General features: G+C 32.9%; 2 protein-coding genes across 2 annotated transcripts; one reads left to right on the forward strand and one right to left on the reverse strand.

Moving 5' to 3' along the window:
• Positions 1-10869: 10869 nt before the first annotated feature.
• Positions 10870-15177, reverse strand: LOC132286640 (uncharacterized). Its single transcript, XM_059788997.1, has 5 exons — positions 15033-15177; positions 13656-13814; positions 13149-13441; positions 12458-12596; positions 10870-11789 (listed from the first exon to the last, which is right to left on the reverse strand). The coding sequence occupies exons 2-4, from the start codon at positions 13699-13701 to the stop codon at positions 12477-12479; spliced, it is 459 nt and encodes a 152-aa protein (XP_059644980.1). The 5' UTR covers positions 13702-13814; positions 15033-15177; the 3' UTR covers positions 10870-11789; positions 12458-12476.
• LOC132282170 (F-box protein At5g07610-like) lies at positions 11084-12105 on the forward strand. The gene is made up of 2 exons (XM_059783791.1): positions 11084-11907; positions 12003-12105. The coding sequence occupies exons 1-2, from the start codon at positions 11084-11086 to the stop codon at positions 12103-12105; spliced, it is 927 nt and encodes a 308-aa protein (XP_059639774.1).
• Positions 15178-20497: the final 5320 nt, after the last annotated feature.

Below are 20497 nucleotides of genomic sequence, written 5' to 3' on the forward strand. Positions count from 1 at the left end.
GCGGCAGTGGTTTGTGTGCTTCGTTTTGGTTTGTCGGTTTGAGGTGGTGTTTCAGTATGAATTCTTTGAGTTTCCAACGATAGAGAGATGGTTGTTCATTGGTTCACATTGACGGGCGATGATGGTGGTTTTGGTTGGCTGAGTTGGTGGCGGATTGAGAAGCCGGTGGTGACTCGGTGAGGATCGAGAATTTTTTTTTTTTTTTTTTTCTATATTTTTTATTTTAACAGTCACTCACATGGTGTTGGTGTGTTTTCAACCTCTGATTGGTTCCTAATATTGCTATCCTCCACCTCATTTATTTAAGTGCTATAAGTTTGAAACTAGTACATTTGTCTTTTAATTTGTTTTGACCAACTCCGGGATTCTCCTTAATTCCATTAAATCAATAATTCAGAAAGATTTTTTTTATTTTTTAATTTTTTTTAGTAGTAGTATATACATTAAGGTCATTTTATTTTTGTTTTGGAAAATGATTCTCAAGCCGATTACTTAATTGTTTGACCTACACGATTTGATTGGTCTTGTAAGCAAAATATAAGGAAGTGGAACCCTCTACTTTCTTATATTTGATAAAGATAACAAATAAAAACGTGTAGGTTAGACAATTCACTTTGAGAGTTCGGTCCATGTATCACTACTTTTTTGTTTTTGGACAGTTACGATGTCGATTTTGGCAACAAAAGCATGTTTAGTTCGATCTTGTTTTTTTTCCAAAACACTCTTACAACAAACACATTGTTTTTGTTTTAGCCAAAAACAAAACTCCTAAAGCAAAGCGCATGCCAAACGGGCCCTAACATTTAAAAGAATCCATTCATGTTGATTAAACACTCCTTTAATTGGTATGGGTAATTTACACAAACATTCCTTATAGTTTGCTATAATTACACGGACATCCCTCTAGTTTGGGAATTTACTCGGATCTCCCCTTACAATGAAAATTTCTTAACACACCAATGGACTTGTCAAAATTACTCTTCACATTACCATCTGAAATTACTAAAATACCCCTATGTTATTGACTAAGCATGATGTCATAACTGCCTTGTATACATACAGTTGCCTTATACATACCGTCTTGGACGTGGATTCCATGTACAATGAATTTCCCTTGATCGATCTGGTAAGTAATACATAGTAACTGAATCTAAACTTGATCAATCTGGTAAGTATATATACATAGTAATTGATCGATCTATCTGTTAAGTATATGTTCAAAATCTGATGGCACAATTGAATCTAAACTTCATCGAATTTGGCAATTCCATCAAAACTTCCATGAAATCCTTAACATTCTTGATCCACAAGCCGCCTGCGCCGCCGAACCATATGGACTTCCTGTTTGGTTTGGAGATGCAGAGGCAAATCCAGGATTTGCAGAGGTTGCAAATTGAAGTTCAAGAGCAAGCGACGTATCAAAGAAAATTTGATGATCAAATGGCCGAAAAAGCAAATAGGGTTTCCGGTGATTGCGATTGGAACAGATCAATAACAGGGCAGGGGTTGTGGATTGGAATGGTATGGCCACCGATACCAACAACAGGTATCTAAAAATCCCAGAAATATATATATCAGTTGGAAGAGATAAAGGATATTATGTGAATTTTAGTAAAATTTATACATAAGGACGTTGACTCTAATAAAAGAAAGGGTGGTCTGGCTAAAATATTTTTATTGTTAGCAAAAGTCCGAATTTAAGATTGTGTAATTATGAAAAATCATAAGAAAAATTTGTGTAAATTACTCAATTGGTGTCAAATATATATATTTTTGTGTTATTTTTTAAATGGGTAGAAATAAATCCATATTAGATAGATTTATCATTGCTTTTGTGCCCCTAACTTAATGTGGAATAATTTGTTACTGTTGTAAGATATGTTCAATATGGATGGGGATACTTTTTGGTATCAAGTGGCAAGAAAATACATAAGGCCGTAATAAATAAAATCGTGCAAATAACATCCATTGTATTCAAAAGCCACTCTTATAGTTTTAAAATTGTGCTAATAAGAACTTCTTCTTAGAGGATATGTAAATATACCAAAATGTCCCTCAATATTCTTTATATAATAATAATAAAAAATTGCTAAAAGTTGGAAATAGTCACAATTTTACATAGCCACCTCGGCGACAACGTCCGAAAGTTCTCACTTCGCTCATCCACCAAAATCAATCTCTCCACCTCCTATGCACATCCATCCTGCACAAACACATAGGTGTTTCCTTTGCCGCTTCCTCCCTTGCTTCTCGCGGCAGTGAATATCGAGGCCATCCACCCTAGCGACGTTGGAAAATCTCATTTTGCTCGTCTCCTTCCGAATTTGCTCTCTCACATGGTGAAGAAGGTAGTATAAATCGCTCACTTTGGTAGTAAATTGAAAGTATGAGTTTTCGTCAACGAAGACTCTTTGGCAAAAATAAGAAGTTACAAGGTGCGGGGGAGGTGGGGGAATTGGGTGGGTGAAGAAATCTTGATAGGCCGCGCCGGTGGAGATGCAGGTTGTAACAGTTATACAGAGAGAGAAAAAATCTTTAGAGAAAGCGAGAGAAAAAAATAAAAAAATAAAAATAAGAAAAGAAAACTTATATTATATTGAGAGTTAAAATAAATAAAGAAATACTATATATAGAAATAAGGGATATAATATAAATAAGAGATAAATAATAGAAATATGAATACAATAAGTATTATATATAATATGTGTATCATATATAGATTATTTATAGAAAGAAAATTAATTAATACAAATATTAAGAAAAAACGTAGGAAAGAAACATATATATATATATATATATATATATATGAGTATTATATATATAAAAATGAGGGATATAATATAAATAGGAGAGAGAAATTTGAATATAATGAGTAATATATATAGAAAATATGTGTATTATAAATAGAGTATTTATAGAAGTAAAATTAATGAAATAAGGTTATTATATATATATATATATATATATATATATATAAATGAGAGAAAATGAGTAAAGGATAGTTTGGATACTCCAAAAGGGCATTATTGGTATTAAAGACCCTTTTTTGTCACATGGCCCGAACATGTCAATTTTAAGAGTAAGTCTTTCTCTACGGAAATTTGAAACTACCATCAAAGATTTTATTTGCACACTTTTAAAACTACATTATGCACTTCGTCATCTTTTAAATTGCGATTATTTATTGACGTTTATTACAATGCTCCCATGCATATCTGTTGTTAAGTTCAAAAATTTAAAAGCCAGCATTCTTTATTGCGTATTATATATTGTTTAATCCAATGTTCCCATACATATCTAGCGGTAATTTTTATTCTTTGGAATGATTATTCCTTTAATTTTTTTACTAAATAAAAGACTGGGTGAATAGACATTTCATTCTATTATTACATACCAAACACATCATTAGATATTTATAAGATGAGATTTATATTTATGATACTAAAATGCTTTTGCTTAATTAGTTGTTTTGGGAAACTTTTTTGAGCTCTTTGTTGAACTGGGGTTGCGTTTTCTTTGATATTTGAAGCTTCCATCGTGTAACTTAGGAGGACCGCTAGAAACTCGATGACTATATACTCGTGTGATCTTTGGTAAATACTACGGTACTTAATTTAATTTCAGTGCTTTAGAATTTATTATATTCCACTCATAAATTTAAGTGGGCCCCTTCTTTCTTACTTCGTCTCCGTAGTTCTATCAGATGGTTTCTTTGTTGGGTAATTATAATAACCTCTTCTGAAATTTGGTCTGATTACATATGTTTTTGCAAGCTTTTGTTGAAAGTAGAATGGTTTCAAATTTCAGCTGCTAACTTGGACAACATGGCGAGAGAAATAGCATCTCTAGCTTCTGAGACTGATAAACTAGAAAGCATTTTAACAAAACTTGAAGAGGTAACTGCTATACTTAGGGTCCGCTTTTACTTTTTTACTTTCATTTTTTTAAATGAAATAGAAAATAAAATGATGTTTAATAAGAAGATTTTATTTTTACTATTTTGAAAGTTAAGAATAGAAAGTAAATTAAATAATTTTAATTTTAGTTTTGCTCTCCTATTATATTTCTCTTTCTAAAAAAAGCGGCTGAAATCTCGCGAAGAAGACGACGAAGACAAGGTTGAACCAGCACGACAAGATGGATTGAAACGGCGACGACTTCCGATATTATGCTCGGCGACGGCGAGCACCACACATCCGACCACCACCATATCCAATCCCACCACCAAAAATTAACTTCGGCGAACCAATTTCACCCACAACCTTTGCATCTTCACCCACGCTTTTTGAAATTAAGGTAATTGCTTTTCTCACATGGCCTCTGATCGGATGGTACAAAAACGATCGTATCGCAAGAATTTCATGTGTCATCTTCAATTTTGAAACCCCAGTCAATTTCTGGCCTCTACAAGCGGCCTCTTGCTTCTAATCGAAATAATTTCTCAGGCATCGAGACCCACCTGTTCATCAATACTCTCTACACATACAGATTGCTTGAATCCAGAAACGATATGCTCATGAAGAACCCAAGCCCAATGAACAGCCACAACTTCCGCCATGAAAACGCAGACGGTTCGACATCGTAATCGTTCATCGTCTACTTCTTCGCCAACTCCGATGAGTTTTGACTTTCTCGGTGGATTCGCATGCTTTTATTGTCTGAGAGAATGAGTATTCAGATGGATCAAGGGAAGATCAGGTCTGTTGTGGACTGGGAAGGGCCGAAGAAGGACAGAACAGCTACAGCAGTTACCACAAAGCAGAACCAAAGTCTTTGTGGAGCAATCTCTGTTCCACTTTGGGTGGTGATGGCTTCCTTATGGGTCTGTTGATATGAGAGAGTGTGCTACAGTAAAAGAATTAATTCCTTGCTACAGTACAGAAAATACAGAAAGTGGGAATTTTTCACTTTCTCTTTCCTTCACAAAATTAGAAAGTACTCTTTCGAAGTTGAAAAATAAAGATATTTTATTAAACATGATTTTCACTTTTGACTTTTAATTTAGAAATTGACAATAAAAATCAGGAATTAATTCTAGTAAGTTAATTAGGGAATGGTTGAATGTTAACAATTGATGATCGAGGCATTCATTGCCATAACATTTCACCATTTGGTGCAGCATGAAATGCTTGCATCCAGCCCCCCCCCCCCAAAAAAAAAAAAGAAAAAAAGAAAAATTGTAGTACTAGTTCAGAATATATTAGCCCCCCAAAATATATTTATGGGATCGCTATTGCTTGCAAAGGCATTTCTTTCCAAGAATGATAGGCTTCGAAAGATTTGGTTTGAAAAGCAAGCACATTAGATGGTAGAATATAGGAACTGTGGTTTATTTGTATTGAAAATTTTGAATATATATATATATATATATATATATATATATATTTCTTCCAGTTTTGCATGGTACTCCTAAAATCTTGTTGAGGCATCTCTTTCTAGGAATGACATGTTGCCCTTGATACTAATAGTTTGAGTGGAACATAACTCACTTATCTTTGTTCTTTATCGATTTATTTCTTTAAACCTGTTATTTGAATTGATTGCCATTTCAAATTTTTTTTTGGATGCTATTCGATCGATCCTAGTAGTAATTGGACACTGAGATTATATCCACTTGAGATTGTAAGAAGATCATAAATAGGCCAATTTCTTTGGATTAGCTTAAAACAAAATTTTGAACTCGGCTCTTTTAGTCCTAATGAATTCATGTCAGTAAAAAAAATTAATGAACATTTTAGTAGCTGACCTAGGCTTTTCGTTTCTTCTTTTTCATTTAATTTCCTCAGTTCAGATAGTATAAGATCGTTATTATTCATTTGCATTTGCTTTTTGGTTTCTTCAACCGTGGGAGTTATACAACGGTACGTCATGTTTATATCACAAATTGTATCCCAATGATACGGACACTATTCTCTTTGCACTATACCCCACCCAACCCAGTGATTTCATATGGCTTCTAGCCCAACAGACTCAATTCTGATACTTAAGGCGGACTAATTAGACTGAGTTTATTGGTCTATAACTTCTGATTGGGACTAATCAAAAAGTTGTATGTCAAAAAATTCACGTTTAAAATTATTTCTCAAAACATTAAAATTAAGAAGCACGAATATGGGACACGAGGACAATACGGATACGGGAATATAATAAATCTAAAAAAAAAAAAGATACGGCATGGGTACGGCAGGATACGATAGTTTTTTTTTACAATACGGATACGAGAATATAATAAATAATAAAAAAAAGGATACGGCGTGCGTATGGCGATAGTTTTTTTTTTAATTTTCAAAAAAACAATTATATATATATATATATATATATATATATAATTATCAGTTTCTTGTAATATTATGAATCTCACTGCACTAATTAACATGTTTACAAATACAAAAACAAGTAAATTAATTAAACAATGAGAAGTTCTAACAGAGTAAGAGTAGGAATAACATAGAAAAAGAAAAACCCTAACTCTAAATCTTAAAAACTAAAAAAAAATGCAAGAAAAGATTAAAAAAAAAAAAAAATGATCAATTAAGCATATTGTGACGAATCTGGGGATCAATTGGGTAATTTAGGTGTTTTAAATGTAGTTTGTTTTATTATAAATTGACCCTCATTTTTTAACCTACAAAATTTTAAATATTACAATATGAACCCCGTATTTTAAATGCAATTTTGTTTTATTATAACTCGACTCCATTTTAACCTACAACTTTTAAAATATTACAATATGAACCTTGCCGTATCCCAAAAGTATCCAAGGCGTATCCAATCATATCCGAAAATTAAAAATTTATTTAAAAAAATCGAACACGTGTTCAGCGTATCCAAGTAGTATCCGGACTGGACACATATCCGATATTGCACGCTTATGGGAAGTATTCGTGCTTCTTAGGTTAAAACAATTTCTTCTATAGAATAATTATATTCACATCCAAAGTATCACTGAATCGAGAACATAATTTCATACGGCAAAGCCATGTCATTAGCTCAACCGTTCGGTTGAAAAACTATCGTACAATCACCGATATATCGTGGCCAAGGACAGAGCCAATAAAGGCCTACGTGCCCCCCTGAGTTGGCCAGCAACCTATAATATATGTGGTAATTTTTTAAAAAAATTCCATATATATGAAAAAATTTATACAGTGCCTCTCCTCAAATTTGTAGTTCCTAAAATTATATTTGTATTTTTTCTTTATTTTCTCTTTTACTTTTCACATTCCTTAAATTTCTTTAGTAGAAAAAGTCAAATTTTTCTTCCTCAATTGAAACTTTTTAACTATTTCCTATTAAAGTTCTTTCATTTTTCTTTCCTTTTATATTTAAAAAATTTTCTTCTTCTTTGTCTTTTTTAATTTTATAGTTGTTATATATATATATATATATATATATAAGTACTCCATATTATTATTATTATTTTTTGCCAGTGTGCCCCCTCTCACTTGAAATCCTGGCTCCGTCACTGATCGTGGCAATGTCAAAAACACTCAGACACGTATCGGTCCTATTGGACATGGTTAGAAGTGTGTTGAAATTTTAAATTTTTTTTCTTCATAAACATAGCTCGGACATGATAAGGACGTGTTTGGGACACTTTCAAGATTCATAAGGTGGTTTTGTAATTTTTTATGTTTTCCCATCTCTCCCCTCCAATCTTTATGCTATGTTAGGTTGAAGGGAATGATTGAGCGGGAATGCATAGGATGAGGGATGAAACCATTCATATTTGGTTAGAGGGAATAAAAGAGAAAGGGGATCTTTATGTTTTCCCATCAGCCCAATTTTGGGAGGAATGAGATGACAGAAAGAATGAATAACTACCTAAATTTATAATTTTAACCTTTTCAAAAATTTTGAAATGAAAAACTACCTTGCATAATTTTACATAATGAGGATGTATTGGTCAAAAATATAAAAACTCTAATTTTCTTCCTTCCAACCAAATAAAAAATAAAGTGTCACTGCATCCATCATTTTTTCTATTTAATAAACTTGTATGTTATAACTCATTAATGATGCTTGCATAATAGTTATGATGTTTTCTTAATTTTTGTCATTTTTCAGGTAATTTCCAGAAATTCGGTTAATTTCGTTGCTTTTAGGGTCTTTAAGTTCAATCGACGGAAGGAGAACGTGAGATCTGGAGTATCCAAGGTGATCCAATGGCCAAGATCATTCAAGGATAATTCTACAAGACTTTTAAAGGCAAAATTCGTTTTGAGTCATTATACGAAGAAAATAAGCTTTCCTATTCAAATAAGAATAATTATTTATTTATTTACTAGGAAATTTTTTTTTGGACCTGCTTAAATGTTTTGGGCATAACTTTTTACCCAAAGACTCAAAACCTTCATTTTTGTGTCTAATAGCGATTTCCAAAAGACTCTTTGGGTCTCTTTCTTTTATTGGACTTTTTCTATTTTCCTTTATTCCATTCTTGGACAAAATAAATAATTCCTATGACAATTACACAAAATGGCCATTTTACATTGCTTGTATTTTTATCTATTAATTTATTCTAGTGACATAAAGGCGTTATTGTTATTTTAAGTCTTGAGGGGTTATTTGCACCAAATCAATAGTATAGGGAATTTCCAACTATAGGGGACCTTTTTTTGGCACTATATCGATATTAGCTAGTAGAAGTTTTTTTTTGGGCTTAATCGTTTGACACACAGCAAAACATATATATATAGTATGAATATATATATATATATTTTATTGAATAAATTATCTGACAAGACAAAAAAAAAATAAAAATACTTTTGTTGAGGATATAATAATTTTTTACGTTGCCATTAACAAAATATGGGAGCTGAGATTCTGGCATTTTCCTCTTTTTCTTTGCAATGGCATTTCATCTATTAATCATGTACCCAAAATATATATATATTAGTACTAGGTAATTTATTTTCTTTTTCCAAATGTTATATCATATAAATATTCATTTATTTAATTTTTAAATTTATTATTGTCCATTAAATTAGTAAAAAATATAATTAGAAAAGCCATTGAAAAATTAACTTGTTACAAACATGGATCATGGGTCAATGGGAAATTTATTTATTTATTTATTTTTTGTTTCCATCCATCTAAGTCGACTTCAAAAGAGTTTCAAGTTAGTTTTAATACGGTGCAATCGTTATTACTGTTGTTATGTTATCTACAAGTATTAACTGTATTCATTTTACTTTTTTATTTTTCCAATCATCAAATTTTTGACAAGACCAAAAATTCCAAAAAAAAAAAATCTCTCAATATATACTGGACTATATTTCTCAGAGACACTTTGGGGTTTTTTTCCTAATTCAAAAATTTTTTTTTTTTTTTAAAGCTTAGGGGCCAGGAATTTTTTTTTTTTTTAAATACATAGCTCCCGCCTAGTTTTTTACCGTTACTTATCAAACCCAGCTTTCCCTAATCTCTCTTCTGAAAACATTTAGTTCAGCAGCTTAGAATCAGCGAATTGTTCTCTCTCTTCGATTAGGTTTCTGCAGGGAGTCTCTCCGCAGTCGATCATCATTCCATTACTATTTTAGACGAAAGGTACAATTATATATATTCACTTCCTGTGTGCGTTTTGTAATTGTCTGTTTCTTGCGTTTTGCGACTAATTATCTGGAAAAAGTTTTCTCAAGAACCGTAATCGTAAGTTTTACCTATCTTTATACTTTGTTCAAATGTTTATATATATATATTCTTGTTTTCAAAAACATTGTAATAGTTCAGCAGCTTAGAATCAGCGAATTGTTTTCTCTCTTCGATTAGGTTTCTGCAGTGAGTCTCTGGAAAAGAAGAAATTTCCGCTGATCGACCCTCAGCAATTTATTTCTTAGACAAAGGTACGTTTCTTGCGTTTTGCGACTAATTATCTGAAGTCAAGAACCGTAATTGTAAGTTTTACCGATCTTTATACTTTGTTCAAATGTTTATATATATATATTTGGTGGTTTGGTTTTGTTTTTTTTTTTTTTTTTGCGATTCTTGATTTCATCTTCTTTGTGATTCTTGTGAATACGCATCTATATGTATATATAAATATACACAGACAACCTTCCACGTAAATTGGGGGTTTTATGTACTTTTCAACAAATGTAGAAGAGTCCCCAATTTCTTTTTATCACCCGACCGACGGCCGCCACCAACACAACCGACGGCCACCGCAGCACCACCAACGGTGACGGAAGCAGCAGCAGCATCAACCGCCACCACATCCCACCCACAACCACCAGTGGTGACATCACCACCATCCTCACCCCCTTATCTTTATCCCAGCCAATGAACCGAAATACAGTCAGTTCTCGGTGGCGCCGATCTGGGATACGTTGATTAATTAATTGATGTAGAGAAAAATTGAAACGGTGCTGAGGAAGACTGTCGTGGTCTTCGGCGGCAAGATCGTTCCCGGTGGCGGCAACGGGCGTCGTTGTAGTTTAGTGAGGGGGTAGTTGTTTGTTCTCGGCGGCGACGGCGTTTGGGATTAGAAGTTGAGATAGGGAGAGAGAGCGATGGTGGAGCCATTTAGGTTGTTGAAATTACATAAATGCCCATGTGGCAATTTTTAATATATATACACTCATCGTAGAACTAATGAGATTACATAGAGTTGAGTGTCAATTGTCTACTTTATTTTGACTGCTTTGTAAAGATTATGCAATGATATAGTTATACTGATTTAGTAGTTTGTAGCGATCCAATCACAAGGGACTTGAAACCGGCTTTAGGAGAAGCTTCTAAAATTGGCCTGGTTTAATTTTTGTTTTGACATATTTGTGTGTATTGAATCTGATTGAAGGACCCAAAACCGTCGTATTCTCACATCCAGAATAGAGTTATACATGTTCTGTTTCTTGTAACTCTTTGTAACTCGTATCAGTATTATAAAATAATCCTCATGGCCTTTTGATTACTCCCTGTATACATGTATTCACAAAATGATATGGTTCTATTGATTACACCCTGTTTACATTTATGTCACAAAATGATATGGTTCTATTGATTAACCACTGCCTCTATTAGCTATGATGTGTGTGTGTGTGTTCAAGGGCTTACTGCATTGTTTGATCTTCCAGGTTGTATAATGGCCGGAAATGATACACAAAAAGAGTTGCCTCCTGATGTCATTCCAGAGATCATTATCCGTCTACCTGCAAAACCATTTCTCCGATGTACGCTCGTCTGTAGTTCGTGGAATGAATGGATAAGCAATGATGATCTAGACCTAGCTGCAAGACAGTCGGAACTCTACAAAGAAATTTCTGGCTTCTTCTCTCAGGATTCAGTCAACCCTCCAGATTTTCTTACTTATGACAATTACTCTTATAACATTCCTTTGGAGGAGGGCCTTCCATATATACCCGAGATATTCAAAATGGTTAGCTCTTCACGTGGCCTGCTTTTGTGTGAAGGCATTCTTGACTTTTATGTATGTAATCCAGTCAATCGGCAGCGGATCTCTATCAAAAAGTTCAGGAATCAAGTGGCCGGACATCCTTCAATGGTAATAGCATTCGAGCCATCTGTTTCACGATTCTACCTAATAGATGCAGCGTCTACTGGTTCAGGCTTGAGCCTTGACATCTATTCGTCTTCTGAGAATGAATGGAAGCACTATTTCTTCAGAAATAAGGAGCAGCGTTCAAAAGTTGTTTGTGGTGGGTTCTACACCCGAGGGAGGGTGTATTGGCTTCTTAAAAGCCAGAGGCGTAGGATAAGTCGACAAACAAGATTGATGGTCCTAACCTTCGACATTCAGAAGAAAACCCAGTGTGTTTCTTGTCTCCCATCTGCAGCAACAGGTATTTTACTGATGAGCAATATAGAAGAATACTACTACATAAAAAATATCAGCGGAACTGAAACAAAGCTGCTTCTGGGAGTTAACACGATTGGAATTTTTAGGAGGTATGGAGAGAGTTCTGCCCCACGATGGGATGTCTCAGAATTTTCTGATCATTTCTTACTAATACGAATGGGCGTGAGATAATCATATTTGATAGGACTGACGGACAAGTTGTGATGTTGGTTACTGGTGGTGGTAACTCCAGATTGGTTCCTCACAGCACTACATTTGCCAATCTGTATGGCATTATGCAGAAATAGCTTGTTTAGAATCTTCTAATGGTGACTGGAACATTTCTCATGTTAGGCTTGATATATCTTCTAGTATATGCTTTAGCCCTAATTGCCTAATTGTGTTAGGCACAAGAGGTAGAATGTGCATATTCACACTACAATCTATCTCTCTCTCTCTCTCTCTCCATATATATATGTATATATATCTACACACAGTCACACACATATATCATCTGACACTTCAAATTTTAAAATAACCAGACACTAAGGCAGGAAAATATATTCATGAAGTTATTATTCTTCTAGTATATGCTTTAGGGATCTTGGGCACTTGGTTGAAGGTTTATAAATTGGGAAACCACAAGCTTAGCAATCTCACCTATTGCAGCTTGCACCTGCTAATCATCTGGCTCCCTTTGCGTCGAAAATCCTAGTGTGTATTCACCGGCAGCAACCATCGTCTTTCTTGATGTGGCGAGAACATTCTCCAGATCCAACTGTGACAATGCCCTTGGTTCCTGGGGAAAAAAATGATCAAGAAATTCAGTAAGACATACGATCCTGCCATATCCTAATATCAGCTTACATGGTCAATAAAGAACCCTAGACATGTTAATCCAGTTCCATCTATGCTAGAACCAATAAAAACAAATACATATTAATTGGCCATTAATATTGGAGTCCGACCGGTTTTTGTGCGATTCCAATGAGCAGAGAGTTCAACAAGGATTCTTGTCAATATTAGATAAGTTTAGAGTATCTCTCCTCTTAGGTGTTTGTTTACACATCATTAGGTAATAACAACCGATTGGGACTTTTATCATTTTCATTAATATTGAGACAGGATCATGTCTCCTCTCCCAAGAAAAACCCATAATTTAACAATGCAAAGACAGATATACAAAGCAGACTGAAATTAAACGAGACAGTGAACTGACATAGTAGAAGTATATTACATAACTCATAGAAGTATTCCAATTAAAAGCATAACAAATACTAGTAGAAACCAAGGGTAGGAGAAAAAATACTCGAAAACTAAATGGTGGAACATAAAAAGATGAAATACTGACATTAGATGGTTTCCCACTCTTCTCATCATTAAGTAGGTCCCTGATGGGAAAATAGGCCCCTTTTTTGCATAGTTCAAGAAGATCCGAACCAGTGTACCCATCGGCTAAACTGGTTATGTGGTCATAGTCAAAGCCATCTTCTACCCTCTCACCCTTCAAAATCTTCAGTATCTGAACTCTCTCCCTGTGGTCAGGTATCCCAATCTCAAAAGCTTGTGGAAGACGTCTAAGTATTGCTTCATCAAGTTCTGATGGACGGTTGGTTGCAGCAAGAACCATCACCCGAGCATCCTCTGTATATAAATATATAATATCATCATAGCCAAAAGCCTTGGCCCAACTAGGTTAACAAGAGAACACAAGTAAAATATTTGACAGAAATCAAAAACCACTCTCAAGTATACACATTAGACAGTACGACAGCCACTTTTTTTTAACAAAATAACATAACAGATGAAAAAGAAATGCCGGACAATATCAATGCACTTCAGAGAGAGAGAGACTTACTGTCCGTGGTGAAATCATCCCACAAAGCCATGAACTCAGTTTTCATGTTTGTTAATGTTTCATTGTCGGTCGTGCGGCGCTGACCCAAAAAACTATCAACCTCATCAATGAATAAAATGGCAGGCTGGAGTTTATGGGCCAAGCTAAAGACAGCAAACACTGCAAAAGTTTGGTATGATATTAACAACCAAGTATGGAAAGAAACAAAATAAAAAGGATTACCGAGAACAAATACTTTAGGATCCACATCTGATGCACAAGCAGAAATTAGTAAGGTACGAGGACAAAGTTATATGATCTATTGTCAGATAGTTTTTCTTCATCATGTTCAATTTCACAGAATTAGAGAAATTGAAAACTATTTGTATATTTTCTAATTCTTGCATATTGTTCAATTATTGTTCACTTGGAATTGTATACCTTCAAGATTATAATGCCACATGCTATTACAGAATACTTATTTATGTATCAAAAATAATTCTTTACCATTTTATGAGATAATATTGCAATATAAAATTTCATTTTTTAGTTAGTGTTGGGGACATATGGCAGTACAATAAAACCAATCCCACAGCATTTATAACTTGTTTTTTTTTTTTTTTTCCTGATAAAGTCACAAGTATCAGTATTCTCAGCATAAATCATATATTGACACTTTCAACCATACACAATTGAAGTCAAAGTAAGTTCCACCAAATATTGCTCCATTTTAATTTCCACATGATTAGATAAATTGATTTAGTGCATAAATTGTTGGCATTAGGGCAACAATCAGTGTTATTAAAAGCCCAACACACTAGAAGTCTTTTGAAGCCTAGGCGCGAGGCACACAGCAAGGTGTGCTAGGCGCACAATTAAAAATTTAAACTATCATAAAAACATTCATATCTCATAAGTCATATCAATGCTCTAAAAACAAGCACAAGCACATAGCTTTACACAAGTTAACAAATGAAATAGAAAGTCCATGGAATAATATCCAATTAAAAAAAAAAAAAAACACTAATTGTTTATATCACAAACAAGTAACTACCCACATAAAATTGCAAATTAAAAAAAAAAAAAAAAAAAAAACTAGATTTACAATTTTTTTGTTTCAATAAAATTGAATAAAAGTTAAATTAATCCAATCACTACATGAAGAGCAAAAAAATATATACACACACACAGATATACAGATATGTATTATTACTAGATTTCTCAATCCATATAGACTATGAAAAAAAAAAAAAAAAATCGTTATAAAAATATACAATTTTTAACCAAAGTAAAACCCTAGATGGCGAGTGCAAACAAGGCCTTAATTACCATATCATCATAGGGAGTACGCCACACAATCACTACAGTAACCTCAGTGACAGAGAGAACTGAACTTACAGAGATGAATTTTAGATCTGAAATATCAAAACGCACATGTTTGAAAAGACTGATTCACTTCCGAATTGGGAAAGAAACCCTAGCATTCGCCGAACCGATGAGATTTACACGCGAGAGAGTAAAGCATGCCAAGACAGGAGGCGTTGTAAATTGAAATTGAATTCCTAGGATTTGAATTGTAATTAAAATAGAAGCATATTTTTCCGGTATAAGATAAAATACAATTTATAAAAAGGAATTTATATTTTTTTTTCTGTCAAATATATATATATATATTGAAATTGAATTCCTAGAATTTGAATTGTAATTAAAATAGAAGCATATTTTTCCGGTATAAGATAAAATACAATTTATAAAAAGGAAATTTTTTTTTCTGTCAAATAAATAAATAAATAAATATATATATATATATATATATATTTATTTATTTATTTGCCAAAAAAAAATAAAAATTCTTTTTATACATTGTATTTTATCTTATACCGGAAAATATATATATATATATATATATATATATATATATATTTATTTGACAATGGTTAGAGAGTTAGATATTTGACAATGGTTAGAGAGTTAGAGAATATATATATATATTTATTTATTTATTTGACAATGGTTAGAGAGTTAGAGAATTTCTCACTAGGACAACACAGTTCAAAAAAGAATTTAAAGGAAATTAATTTTGTACCATCTTATGATAAGAATTTATTTGCATAGATGGATTTGGAAGGAAAAGAAAAGAAAGAAGAAGAGGTAGTGATTTTTTTTTTTTTTTGTTTCTTAACAAGAAGAAGAGAAAATAAAATTTTGAAATCTCTCATTTTCTAATTGCTATCCTTTCAAAAAGGTCAAAATTTTAATAGAGATGATAACAACCGACACTTTTTCTAATTATCTATTCTAAATGTTTGTATATATATTATTATGTAGTAAGGCCAACTTCACTAAAGACCAACTTCACATAATTATAAAATAAAATAAAATAAATAAACTCACCAAAACTAACCTATACTTTTTATTTTATTTTTGGCCATTGACAAAAAAACTCACACACACTGCTCACACACTTATTTTATTTTTTTGAAGACTCAACCTTCATTGTCCATCACTCCATCATGAAAAGTAGATAAATAAAATACCACTAAATTACAAGACCTTGGTATATTATGTATCAAATATTATTATTATTATTATTATTATTATTTGTTATTGACAAAAAATTCACACACACACTTTATTCTTTTAAAAATTTAAATCTTCATCATTTACTTTAAAAAATAAATAAATAAAATATCACTTAACTACGATATTCTGGTATACTCCGTATTATATAGCACTATAAATGACATCAAGGAATGGCAGGATCTCAAGGGACAAAAAAGAATCCACATCACTCTCACTGAGAGACGGCCTCAACTTTTGACAAATCACTAAAATCTTGATTTACTTCTGACAAATCACCAAATACACTCCACTCCCATCAGGACTTCAATTTAGCTTTAACACATAAAAATCCTCTAAAAATTCCCAGAGAAATATATTAAGTCCAACATCCCACCCTAAAAAAAATATATATATAGTAATAATTTTTAGTCATGTTTGGATAGATAGGGGAGAAAAGAAAAGAAAAGAAATGATAATTATTCTTGTTTGGATAAGATAGAAGAGAGAAAAGAAAAGAAAGGATAGTGATGAAATTCTTGTCTTGCCCTTTCATAACCACTTTATATATTATTCATTTTCAAAATCTTATTTCTTTTTGATAGTTCAATGTCATGAGTAAAAACAAAAGTAAAAAAAAAATGGATAAAAACAAAATTAGATAAGACTCGTTTAACCTAAACAACCGAAAACTAGAAATTATATTATTTGCCTGAAGCCCACGAAAAAAGTAATACATTATCAATTTGGTGCGAATAGGTCCCTGGTGGTGTAAACTGACGATAACACCCTCACTTCAATTGAATAAATTAATGATTATAAATACAGACCATATAAAATGACCTTTTTTTTCTTTTCCAAATTTATATAAAATGGAGTTTGTTTGGCAACAGGATAAAATAAACCTCAAATTATATAAAATATGGATAACCTAATAACCTAAATATAATTAAATCTAAAACTAAACATGTCCTTTCATATTTTAAAATATAAATAAAGGTAAAGTGGAGATCGCAATCTTTCTCTATGCTCTGCAACCTACTGTGATTTACAATGAGAAAATCGAAGGGGTCAGTTTTATTTGTTTCACAGACCAAATCGATTGAAGGTTTGTTGAATCTGTTTTCGAGATGAAGCCAAGTGTTGATTACAACGCTTTTTGTTAGTTTTTCGAATTAAGCTCTATCTTTGTTCACAGGAATCTCCGGAACTGTTGCTGCAATTGGGTCTCGGCATCTCACTGATTTTGTCACTGCAGTTGGCCATCAAGAGCTCAAGTTTCTCGCCAGTAGTGTTGCTGGAAAGAGAGACTTTCACCGTTCTGCAATTGTCGTCGGAGTTCTGTCTCTACAACTTCACTGGAGCTCGTGGGTCTATGAAGGTGAAGCTGGCTGGACATGTTCACGTTGATGAACGAAGTTGTAGCTCTCAATGATATTCGCGCTTCCTGTTCTCGACGGTAGGTCTCATCGATTTTTACTGGTCTAATTCAGGAGTTCCGGCTACTAATGGGTCTTCAATGCTGTTCCGGCCATGGGTAGTCGCCGTCCTCATCCCCATTGATGTTATATGACTGTTATTGGAAGGCTAATGCAGAAGAGTAATTACTTGGCATCAATGGTGGAGTAATTAACGAACAATCCAATTAATGGCACTGGTAGTTTGGTTTAAGTCATTTATCAATAATTTTGTCACAATAATTAACGAACCAGCCGGCCGAGCTCATCACTGCATTTCTTCTCCACCGCCGCTGCCGCCACTTCACCGCGGGTCCATTCCATCTCCGCCGATGTGCAGTTCCTCCGTTGCCGGCCAATCCAGATGAACCACTATACCTAACCGAATAATAAATACAGATGTTTCAAGCGCTTCTTCACCTTCCTCCCTGTTACTTGTCTTTCGCTTCTCTCTCTCTCTAAAACGGGTTAACCTGAAAGTTTGAAACAATGAAGTACATTTATCTACGTGTTGTCCACTTGTCCCTATTTTATTGATCCTTGAGATTTTACATTCCAAGTCAGCAACATAAGTGCATAAAGTTTAAAACTCTGTCGTTTTATTATAAGGGTAGAAAGGTCTTTCACTTTTTCTGGTACCAGATTATGTGCTGGTGGGGTAAATTGCAACAAAATCATATGCACAATTGGTGAGGCCTTTTATGCACAAATACTGAAGATCTTTTATGCACAAATGGTGAGGGGCAAAATGAAAAACAAAAGGGTAAAATGGGATTTTCAGTTTTATTTTTTGTAAAAAGTGGTCAGAGAGACTAATTATGCACCTTTTTTGAATTTAGTGGACTTGCATGCACATTTTCAAAAAATGAAGACTAATTTTGCACAAAATTTATACATCAGAGATTTTTTTGCACTTAACCCAAAATTTAACACAAAACAAGCACAAAAGCACAGACCTTCACCCAAGTTAACATATGAAATAGAAAGTCCATGGAATAATATCCAACTAAAAAAGAAACACTATTTGTTTGTATCACAAAAAGTACTATACTATCCACATAAAATTGCAAATTGCAAGTAAAAAAAAAAAACTAGATTCACAATTTTTTTTGTTTCAAGAAAATTAAATGCAAGCTAAATTAATCCAATCAATACATGAAAAGCAAAACAATATATATATAAACACAGAATATGTATTGTTACTAGATTTCTCAATCCATATAGACTGAAAAAAAAAAAAAAAGAAAAAAAAAAAAAGAGGGTTAAAAAATATACCTTTTTTAATCAAAATAAACCCTTGAAGGCGAGTGCAAAGAAGGCCTTACCATATCATCATAGAGAGTACAACACACAATTACTACAGTAACCTATCATTCACTGAACCCGATGAGATCTTCGCACTAGAGAGAGGAGGAAAGCAAGCCGACACAAAAGGTGTTGTAAATTGATATTGAGGGCAAAAAGAAATATATATATATTTTTTTTCGATAATTTACACAAACTTCTCTTGTGATTTGTCATAATTACATAGACCTTTTTTATAATTTGAAAATTTACTCGAACCTCCTCTAATAATGAAAATATCTTATACGTATCTCCCTTCTATTAGAATTAATGTCAGTCAAGAATGAAATGTGCTGACATCATGTACAAATTTTATTAAAATTTCCATACTACCCTTGTTCCTACCAATTATATATATATATTTGTATACATAAAACCATTGTGAAGCAACGGTCCATTTTTTGTTCATTATTATGGCTCAAATTTTGGAGCTGCTCTCCATTGTCCCACCGTGACTGAGTTCATCGATCAACTAATCAAGTCTTTTGAAACTTCATCTACAACTTAGGGCTCAAAATTTTGGGCACGTTTAGTTCATCTACAAATCAAGTCTTCTGAGTAAATTTTGGAGGAGAAGAAGAAAATTGTGTATTGAAATCGGCTCTCTTATAAGGGCTATGGGTTCGAGTCCCGGCAGTAGAATCATTTATCTGTAATAAAAAAACTTTTTGCTAAAAGTCTTTGGGTTGGACCGGAGGTAGGTATTAGTAAATAGTGACATGTTATCTTGGTGGCCCACATACAGTCGATATTCGAAAAAGTTGACAGCCCACAATTCAAATTCTTACATATTTTTTTGTCAGTTGATTTTCTATTGTGTGTTACAAGAAAATCTCATATTTAAACTTTTCGAAACATAGAAGTTTGATGCCTATCTAAGAAGCACTGAAATATCATTGATACAGAGACACCACAAATTCAGAAAAATTAGGACATGGACACCATAAATAATATTATTTATGGTGTCCATGTCCTAATTTTTCTGAATTTGTGGTGTGATGATATTGTGATTAGATTTTTGTTAGAAAATGAGAAAATGAAATAACCCTTAGTTAAAAATAAAGGCAAGAATTCATATAAGAGAAAAAAATTCATTTGAAATAGAGGAAAAATGAAAAAGAAACGCTAAAAGAAATTTATTGTCAAAGTAAAAAAGAAGTATCTAGGATTTGTGAAGAACAAAAAAAAGAAAGGTTCGAGAAGAGAGAGAGACAGAGAGACCATCTAACAGTAGCGAAATTTGGTTGGTAAGAGAATAAGAGAGTCAAAGATGATCCTGCAAGAGTTCGAACCTTGAACTAAAATATAAGGACAAATATCTAATTATTTTAATATAAAATTATTTTATAAAACAACAACTTTTAAGTACTTAAGTAATTACCATCATATTGTTGAAAGTTATTAAACAATTCTTAATATTTATACTTCAACTCAATATTATTTCTAAACTTTTTTTAAAAATCCCTAAGAATGGGACAAGTGTGTGGGACACATATCCATGGC

The sequence above is a fragment of the Cornus florida genome, unplaced genomic scaffold, assembly GCF_030987335.1.
Source record: "Cornus florida cultivar Cherokee Brave unplaced genomic scaffold, ASM3098733v1 CherokeeBrave_3.0.0_Hap2_Chr11, whole genome shotgun sequence".
Classification (NCBI taxonomy): domain Eukaryota; kingdom Viridiplantae; phylum Streptophyta; class Magnoliopsida; order Cornales; family Cornaceae; genus Cornus; species Cornus florida.

Excerpts from the sequence above, each read along its gene's own strand:
- LOC132286640 (XM_059788997.1), bottom strand. The coding sequence starts at position 13,701 with ATGAAAACTGAGTTCATGGCTTTGTGGGATGATTTCACCACGGACA. Across the intron at positions 13,442-13,655 it reads GGATGATTTCACCACGGACA|AGGATGCTCGGGTGATGGTT; the intron begins GTAAGTCTCTCT and ends ATTTATATACAG. Across the intron at positions 12,597-13,148 it reads AGAGTGGGAAACCATCTAAT|GAACCAAGGGCATTGTCACA; the intron begins GTCAGTATTTCA and ends TTTTTTCCCCAG.
- LOC132282170 (XM_059783791.1), top strand. The coding sequence starts at position 11,084 with ATGGCCGGAAATGATACACAAAAAGAGTTGCCTCCTGATGTCATTCCA. Across the intron at positions 11,908-12,002 it reads ACGATTGGAATTTTTAGGAG|GACTGACGGACAAGTTGTGA; the intron begins GTATGGAGAGAG and ends CATATTTGATAG.